This window comes from Populus alba, chromosome 18 (assembly GCF_005239225.2).
Source record: "Populus alba chromosome 18, ASM523922v2, whole genome shotgun sequence".
Lineage (NCBI taxonomy): Eukaryota > Viridiplantae > Streptophyta > Magnoliopsida > Malpighiales > Salicaceae > Populus > Populus alba.
This window is the reverse complement of record NC_133301.1, coordinates 11,599,275-11,609,228: the sequence shown is the minus strand read 5'-3', so window position 1 is coordinate 11,609,228 and position 9,954 is coordinate 11,599,275. Positions and strand designations below refer to the sequence as shown.

Here is a 9,954-nt window from a genome sequence, read left to right as displayed (position 1 = left end):
CTAAAAAACCAAGCCAAATTTTTCTTTGACTGGAAAGTGTTTTCTGTTGACCAACTTTTCTAATAATAAAAAAAATATAATAAAGTTTAAAAAGTAATTTTTTAGAAATTATTTTTCTGAAAAACAAATATAGCCTTAATGAAAAATAGGGTGTGTGTATATATATATTTCACAAGTATTTATCTTCGTTAAAGTTTTTGGGTTTTTTTTTTCTATACCGCCACATCACATGACATGCCATTGTTGCCATTTTTCATATATTATTACAAACAAACAATTTATGTTGCCACCTTTTGTGTTCTAGAATTTTCATTGCATAATACAGACAAGAGAGCTCACGGGCATAACATAAGCAGTTCACGAGCCACCTTCAATCATGGATCACCCCTTTCAGCAGCTTCCATGTCCGTCCACGAACATTTATAATGCTTGTCCAACACCATCCAATTTACACCACAAAAGCAAATTCCTATTAAGCAATGACTGGGCATTGTGCTCCACACTCCATTACTGCGTTTGGTTCCATTACACCATACACTAACTCCCATGTCTTCTTGAGATCGATATAAAAGAAAGAGGGAGCACCAAAGTGAGCGCCACCAACCTCTTCATAGCCTTACCATCACCCCTGCTCTAAAAAAACAATGAGAGCACAATTGTTCTTCGTCCTTATCCACTTCACCATCATCACTACCAACGTCATTTTAGTCACTTCCCAGTCATCTTCATTAGCAGAAACACCGCTAAAAAAGGTTGATAATGAGACCATTTACAAGGTCTCCAAGCAGCTCTGTTGGGGTTGCTTAGGAGAGTCACTGCAATTCTTGTTTGCGCATAATTTAGTTAGGGCAGCCAAATGGGAGCTCCCCTTGATGTGGGACTTTCAGCTTCAGAAATATGCAGGATGGTGGGCTGGCCTGAGAAAAGCAGACTGCAAACTGCAACATTCGTTCCCTGAATATGATTTCAAGCTAGGAGAAAACATTTACTGGGGGAGCGGCTCCACATGGACACCGACCGACGCGGTGGGGGCCTGGGCCGGTGAAGAGAAGTACTATAATTATGCACAAAACACATGTCAGGAGGGTCAAATGTGCGGACACTATACACAGATTGTGTGGAAGACTACGAGGAGAATTGGGTGTGCTCGTGTTGTCTGTGATGATGGGGATGTGTTTATGACTTGTAACTATGATCCTCCTGGTAATTATGTTGGCGAAAGGCCATATTAGCGCATACCACAATAAATCTAGTAGGGTCAGGATTGGATGATGCATGATCAGTACAGGATTGCTCCCTAAGTATTTTCGTGCTCAATATGATTACCAAACTTGTATATATGTACGGGTGAATTATCGTAGTATTTACCTGCATGAATTTAAAATAAAATATCATATGTAGTAATATAGGATCAATTTAAATACTATTCCTAAATTACTGTTCCCTTTGCACAACTTGGTATTTAGCTCACTGGTTGAGGTTTGGGTGTGGAACTTACTAAAAAAATTATAAAAAATAAAAAAAAAATTAACTTTTTGTGGTTGAATTTTGTGTATAAATAGATTATATCCAACTACAAAATCTAAAACAAACACATGCGTCTTCTCAGAAAGTCTGGTACAAGGTCTATGAAGTTATTTGATGAGGATAAATGCATAAATTAATATCGATTTATTCACCCTGAGGGTTGTTAAGCCTCTGCAATTACTGCCTTCTTGGCTTTTAGGGAGGCAAACTCAATATCAGGGGTATAAGAAATATATAAATAAATGCATATTAATAAAAAAACAAAAAAAAAAAACATACATAATCATAATCAGTCCAGGAGATTGGTCATGAAGTTCCACCAAACACGCTTCTCGTTTTAAAAAAAAAAGGTGCTTTGGTCGCACGTCGTTATATTCAGTAACAAGGTAAAATTTGGGCTATGCCCAGAAGGTTCATCTAATTTTGGACAATAATTGAAAGTATTCTTGTTGCGACATGATGATGCTTGACAAAGCTTCATTGTATCGAGGCTTTTCTAACGGGCAACAACAAGACAAATGAGGGCATTACCTACAAAGAGTTGGATATTTTCCTCTTTCTTGTGATAAGAAAATCTTTTTTTTTTTTTTTTTGCTAAAACATGTGATATATAGCTGGATAAATGTGAAAAAATCTAAAAATTATATAGGAATGTTCAAGGTGACAATTCTATTTTTTTTTTATGTAAAATTATAGCTTGTAATAAATAACAAGAGATAGAAAAAAGAGATAAAGAATTCAGCTAGGTCACGACCCTATTAAGTTTGGTGTGGTGTGGGGCTCGGTTGGATTAGACCTAACCGAGAATGTTACTTGGTTAGGCTGGGAGGGCCAACTAAGTTTACACTTTGTTTTATACCATCATTATTATTTGGCTTCAAGTTTACACATTTTTTTATATCATCATCATCATCACAATAAAAATGATAACCGAAAAAACTTTTCTAGTTAATGGTCCACTTCAAAAAATGAAATACAAAGTGTGAGCACTTTCTATTATAGTTGTTATATGGACTTGGAAATACGTACGATGATTTAATGTAGTAAACATTAAAGTTGAGTTGAATAAGGATTTGATTTGGATAAATTTATTTAATTTGGTAAAACTAAATTGAATTTATTAAAACCAGTTGAATTAAAAGTTAATTTATTTATAAAATTTTTTTGATAAAAACACTAAACTATTTAGAATAGGATTCAAAACTTCGATGTTATTTTATTAACTAAAAAGTTTTACAACCAACCAAGACCAACATATGTAAAAATATTTAATTTAATATTCAATATTTATAATTAATCATTATAATTGATTTACTAGATTAACCCACTATATAATCTACTAGATTAACTCACTAATTCAAGGGATTGACTTATAATTATGTGAGCAAGAGATTTGATCGAGTCTAACAATTAGGCTTTCTTTACTCAATATCTCTTTGATTTATGATGGAGATAACCCTAATAAACATAACCTGATCAACAGGCTGATATAAGAATCTCATGACTTAGGAGCTAACCATGCTCAAATTTAAAATTAAATCAATTATGAGATATTAAAATAAAAAATTAGAATATTGTCATTTTAGCATTTCATAAAATTAAAAAGTGATCCAATTCAATGATTGGATTACTTATATCATTTATCAAATCCAAAACACGGTTGTAAATGACAATTATGTTGATACCATAGGTTAATAACTCACATTGTGACATAAATTATGCTACCTACATAGAAACTATATATTTTGCCTTGTATTTTTTATGTTTGTTTAGTAACGTGGTGTATGGTGTTTTTTTTTAAAATAATTTTCAATTAAAATTACATCAAAATAATATATATTTTTATTTTTTATATTAATATATTAAAATTATTAAAAAATATCTTAGAAATATTAATCTTAAAAAAAAACAATTTGAAAAAAAAAATTAACTGTTACTGGTTCTCTTATTTAATGGGTGAGTTGATGTTTTAATAGCCTGGTGGCTGGTTATCTTATTTAATGGGTGGGTTGATGTTAATTACTCTGTTAAATTCCCTTACATGATAGTAACTACAGGCTACCACTCTTTAATCTAAAGTTGCATTATTTATAATTGTTAAATGTAATTTACACACAATAAGAATTCTAATTATAATTTAAAGGTCTAAATTAAAAAAATTATGGATTTATCTCTTATATATAATCATCTTACATTTTCCACTTTTAATTTATAAAATAATTTCACTCATACATACATTCAACACAAATTAAAGATACAAATGAGAAAGGCGTGGGATCCAAAAAATTATTTATTTGTTTAATATTTTTAAAAAAAATTTAAATTTTTATTTTATTTTTTTATTTGAAATTAATATTTTTTTAGTATTTTCAAATCATTTTGATACACTAATATTAAAAATAAATTTTTTAAAATAAAATAATTATTTTAATATATTTTTAAATAAAAAAATACTAATTTTTTTTTTACCAAAACTACAGCTTCAATAGACAAAGAATACGACGAAGAACAACGAAAGGCAAGAAGCCGCACGTTAAAAAAAAATCTAATTGCCACTAGCAAAAGCAGTAGTACTGCTTTATTCAACCCTCCCTTTTTTGTCCCTGCTTATTATTTTTAATGTTATATTGAAATTTATTTTGCAATAAATACATATGATATAATTTAGTTATCACATGAGATTGGATTTCCACACAAAAGAGAAAAAAGAAAACAAAAGGAAAAACAACTACGCAAAAACTTCAAGAAACATTCAATAAGGCTTTTCTCCTATGTAATTCCCAGGAGGATCATAGTTGCAGGTCATGAAAACACCTCGTCCACCAAAACAAATCACTCTAGCACACCCAATTCTTCTTGTATTCCTCCACACAACTTGAGTATAATGTCCACATTCTTCGCCCCGGGCACAAGAATTAGACCTATAATCATAACATTTACGCTCCGAGACCCACGCCACGGCCGCCTGAGCTGGAGTCCAGCCACTGCCACTACCCCAGAAGATGTTCTCGCCGTAAGGTCCATTAGAATGCTTTAACGCACAGTCAGAGCGCCTCTGGTTGGCGTACCTTTGTGCGTAACGTTCCAATTTTGCATCCCACACTAATGGTCGGATCCTCAATGAGGCTCGGACAGCATTTTGAGGAGCCAAGAATCGGTTTGCCGTGCTAAGGTTGGGATTTGGTCGTTTTGTGATGACAGCATGGGAGCTCGAAATGAGAATGATAAAAATGGCGATGGAAGCATGCCAAGAATGCATTTGCAGAACAAATAATTTAACCTTTCTTTCGGGAATTTTAGAAGGGGTCATTGTACACTTATATTTATGAGGATTTGGTAGAGGAAACATTAGAAGGGGTATTTAAGTCAAATAAGGGTGGCACCCATGTTCGATCATGATTGCCACATTTGTTTTTGTGGAGGACATAAGTTTTCTTTCCGCAATTTCATAATTTTGGGGGAGCCCCCCTGCTTCACTTTCAAGGGCACCTCCACGCCCCTTATTTTGACAAGACGACACAGAGAAACACTAGTTTAGGGTGGAAGGAAAAATATCATATATACATGTTTATTTTAAACATTTTAAAAAGTAATTTTTTTAAAAAAATTATTTATTATTTATTTATTTATTTCAAATTAATATGTTTTTAGTGTTTTTAAATTATTTTGATGCACTGATATCAAAAAATATTTTTTTAAAAAATAAAAAATATATTATTTTGATACATTTATAAGTTAAAAATACTTTAAAAAGCAACCACAACTACACTCTTAAACAGACTCCTTAAAAAATGAAAAAGTTTAAAATTACTTTAAAAAACAATTGGAACTACAGACTCTTAACAAAAGAAATGAAATGAAGTGAAAAGAAAAAGGAGGTTCTATTTTAAATTTTATTTTTTTTAAAGTGTTTTTAAATATTTTTAACTGAAAAAAAATTAAATTCATGCTTTTTTAAAAATATTTTTTAATGATTTTAATATATTAAAAATATATAATATAAAAAAATTATTTTAATACATTTTCAGTTAAAAAACACCACACTATATTACCAAAATAATTCAGATATTAAATTTTTGCGTTTTTAATGAGGTAAATTGAAATCTCATTGTTTATCTTATGCAGAGACAATATGTTCATGGCCTGATTTGGTATTGCTGAAGAAAATTAAGTATTGATCATCTATTTTAGATTGTAAGTAATTATGCTTTAGAAATACAACAATATCAAATAAATATAATATTTAACTAATCTTTCTCGCAAAGATATTTTTCGTTTTTTTTTATATTATATAAATAGAAAAGGTATAATATTGGTTATCAAATGTAGCCAACCCAGCTAAATAAACAAGTATATACTCCGGATTCTATCTAATGTACAGATTATAGACTTGTTCAAGTGAAAGCTGCCATATTTTAGGGTCTTTATTCATATTTAAGCAGGATCTGATTAATTAAACACATCTAGCTTTGCCAAAGCCCAATAAAAACACAACACGTTACATGTAATTGTAACATAATAAATAGATGAACTTACATGATTATTAATTTCTAGATTTAAAATTAATTGAGATGAATATAAATTATCTAGATATAATAAGGGTTGTCCTGGAAAATAAAAATATCTTGTTACAATTTTCAATGTTTGGAAAGATTTTATTGTATAATTAATGCAGGGAAACTGGAAATACTCTGACATCTTTGCTCTACCGAAAAAAGAAAGAAAGAAGAAAATGACATGATTGGGAAGACTTTTGATAAGCTAACGTTATTATGTGGTCATCACTTTTGTTGGCCAAAGATGCCCAGTGTTCTTCACAAATGTCAATGATATGAGTTGTCGTGGAAATATTTATATGCTCAAATCCTCAATGCTGCCCCAATCAACGGAGAGATTGAAGCACTTGAATTAACGGAGCCGAGAAATCAGCGGATAGGTTTCGACTGATTTCGAGTGTTCCGATTCATTTTTATTTAATTTTTCTCTTGGCTGTTGTTCAAAAAAAAAATATATTAATTATTTCTGTGTTGTTTAAAAGTATTATCGTTGAAAAGTATCTATGATTTTCTTACCAAATCCAACCAGACTCCTGACCTTTCAATTCTTTTTATTATTATTATTATTTTGGCCTCTTGGTTATACTTTTAAAACCTAACCTGACTTAGCGGATTGACTAGGAACTCAACTGACCCGAGACCAGAACTAGGCCAAGTTAAAAAAAAAAATTAGAAAAAGCAAAACTAAGGGTAACCTGACAAGACTTGATCAAAAACCCTGTTGCAACCTATTGATTTTTGTTTTTTTACTAAAATGATGTGGTTTTGATTTAAAAAAAAAAATTTAAATTGACCCGAACGACTCAGTGGCCTGATCAAAATCTAGTGACCCAGTTAAAACTCAAAACTCGAATCTTAAATCAAGCTGACCACCAAACCAGGTTTTAAAACTCTGTCCTCGGTAGTGTTTTCTTACGACTTCCTCCCAATTTTCATTGACAAAAGCATGAGGACGAAGGACCCGACCCGAGATGGTGTTTTACTTTGACATGATAGTCTGAGAGGAGGTTATCCGTTTGGCACTGCGGTTGAACCTGCTTTTCGGAAAATTTTAAATTTTTAATTTTTTTTTTCTAAAATTGAGTGCGGTTTGTATCTTTTGGATCGTTTTGATGTGCTGATATCAAAAATAATTTTTTAAAAATGAAAAAACATTATTGGAATGCTTTTCGGCACGAAAAGCTATTTGAAAAGCAACCGCCACCACACTTCCAAACACCTTCGTAGTTGGATTGGGTCATAAGTTCAAGGCTCTCTTGACCAATTAGCTTTGTTCCTAATTTCTTTATAATTTGAGTTTATTAATTCCAACTTCTCACTACTACACCACTTGATATTCTTGTTGTCTTTTTTTCTTAGTTAAAAACCCAGAAAATATCCGGATGCTCCCCAGATATAAGAAGGGTAACTTTCTAGAGAGAAGCATTACTTCTGCAGTGGTTAGGCTTTCCTTGGGTGCCTTGAATGCAAAGGTCATCGTGAAATATGATTTTGCATCACGTGAGATTCTTTGCTGCGATTTCATTTCTGGCTTCAGATGGCTTTGCTTTCATGTACCAATTTTAATAGCAAACTTTCAGCACTCAGGTTACTCAATCATAAACTATGAAGAAATCACTCCATCATAGATTATAAACAGGTTGCCTAATTATAAATTATAGATAGGTCACCTGATTATGGGTCAATGAGGAGGTCACCGGATCACAATTTATGGACATGTCACTTGATCACATATCACATACAGATCAGTCAATCATCAACCATAGATGGAAAAATTCTAAATATTTTTCACATAACGAACATTTCGCTTGAATAACAACACTATTTTCAACACTATTCTCTTGATTTGTTAATATCAAAACTTTCCAATGGATTTTTCTCCCAACCGAGGAATTTTTTACACTTTTCTTTTCCTTTCAAATTTATTTTTTAAAGTTCCTTACAAGACTTTATACTATACTAGTTTTCATACCCGCGCCGATGGCGCAAGTAATTTTGTTTTTATAAAAAATATTAAAAAAATAAAAATTTAAAAATCTTGGTTTTTCTGCAAAATTATACCCAAAAATCTTGGGTTTGGTTTGCAACGCCTGACCTAAGAGTAATATTTATAATATTAAGTGAGCCTGACTGTAACACCAGACCCAAGAATATTGGATGTGGATTTGGCTATAAGGTCGTGTCATAAAAGTGTGATAATTAAATAGATTAATTAAAAAAATAAAGAAAAAAAATCAACAGAAAGGAAAAAACTAATGAAGAAAAAGAAAAAGAAATTGAATTAATTAGGTTAACCCTTTAAACCAGGTTACCCCGTAAAACCTAGGACTTGCGTTATGAAAGTTTGATAACTAAATAGAAAAAAAAATGACGGGTTTACCCAGAATTAACCAGGTTAACCTATCAAACCAAGTTAACCCATCAAGTCCAGGATACGTGTCATGAAAGTTTGATAATTAAATAGAAAGGAAATTAACTTTAACAAACTAAACCAAATGAAAAAAATAACTCGTCAAATCAGGTTAATCCATCAAACCCGAGATTCGTATTATGAAAATATGATAACTAAATAAAAAAAATTAACATTAACAAATTAAATCAAACAAAAAAATTTATTAAAAAAAAATTAAAAAGAAAAAACAAAAGAAAAAAAAACAGTTATATAATACAATACAATATAATAATAATTATAATGAAAAAACGTGGGGAAATCTAAAGCTAAAGCTAAATTCTCAACCAACTCAATATTAAAAAAATAAATTTAACAAAGATAATTTAAAAAATAAACATGTGGGGGAAACACTGCAGCCAAACAAAAATCATATAAGGGAAACACTATAGTAATCCATAGTGTTTTTTTTTTTTTTTTAAAAAAAAAAAGCTATAAAGCTAAGTTCTCAACCAGCTTAATATATAAAAAAAACCAAGATCGTGCAATAAAAGTATGATAACTAAATTAAATTTTTTTTCACATTAACAAACTAAATTAAACAAAAAAAAATTCATGAAAAGAAAAAAAAAGCACAAAGAAAAAAGCAAAAAAAAAAACCCATGGGCAAAACGGGAAAAAAAAGAAAAAAAAAAGTCAAGTGTTTTAATGTGTGCATAGTGATACATTATATGTAAAAAACAGAAGAAACAAAAGCGAGGAAAAAAAAAAGGAAAAACTGCTATAGAAAAAAAAAACCAAAAAAAAAATGCCATAGAAGAAAAAACGAAAAAAAAGAAGCTTTAGCTACAATGAAAAAGCTACATGTTTTAGAGTTTTTATCAACCTTTCAAAACAGGATAACCCGTCAACACATTAGATTCGCATCATAAAAGTTTAATAACTAAATAGAAAAAAAAATTGACGGGTTAACCCATAATTAACCGGGTTAACTTGTTAAGCTTGAAATACGTGTCATGAAAGTCTGATAATTAAATAAAAAGAAATTTAACATTAACAAACTAAACTAAATGAAAAAAATTAATTAAAAAGAAAAAAATAAAATAAATAAAATATCCAGTTAACTCGTCAAACCAGGTTAACCCGTCAAACTCGGGATCAATTAACAAACTAAATTAAATAAAAAAAATTAAAATAAAAAAATTAAGAAAGAAGCCAAAAAAACTCATAAAGACATAAAATACCAACACAAATACAGGAAAAAAAATGAAAACAAAAAATATATATATATATACGTGGGGAAGCTACAGTACTTTCCCACGCCTTTTAGAGTTCTTTAATATATTAAAAACAATTATCACTATCCAATCTTAGATCCCCCAAAACATTAACAGTGGAAACCCCCCATCATACAAACACCAAAAAGGCCATCTTCGTCATATTGTAAACTCAAAGCAATTAGAGTTCCCGGGTTCCAGATCA

The 9,954-nt window shown here is 30.5% G+C and overlaps 2 protein-coding genes across 2 annotated transcripts; one reads left to right on the top strand and one right to left on the bottom strand.

The window, feature by feature from the left end:
- Positions 1-467: 467 nt before the first annotated feature.
- LOC118033247 (pathogenesis-related protein PR-1) lies at positions 468-1,465 on the top strand. The gene has a single exon (XM_035038164.2). It carries the CDS (start codon positions 645-647, stop codon positions 1,230-1,232), a length of 588 nt encoding a protein of 195 aa, XP_034894055.1. The 5' UTR covers positions 468-644; the 3' UTR covers positions 1,233-1,465.
- A 2,669-nt stretch (positions 1,466-4,134) lies between these two features.
- On the bottom strand, positions 4,135-4,887 carry LOC118033226 (pathogenesis-related protein PR-1). The gene has a single exon (XM_035038136.2). It carries the CDS (start codon positions 4,874-4,876, stop codon positions 4,280-4,282), a length of 597 nt encoding a protein of 198 aa, XP_034894027.1. The 5' UTR covers positions 4,877-4,887; the 3' UTR covers positions 4,135-4,279.
- Positions 4,888-9,954: the final 5,067 nt, after the last annotated feature.

Bases quoted from the DNA above. Each gene is read 5' to 3' on its own strand.
- LOC118033247 (XM_035038164.2), top strand. From the start codon at position 645: ATGAGAGCACAATTGTTCTTCGTCCTTATCCACTTCACCATCATCACT.
- LOC118033226 (XM_035038136.2), bottom strand. From the start codon at position 4,876: ATGTTTCCTCTACCAAATCCTCATAAATATAAGTGTACAATGACCCCT.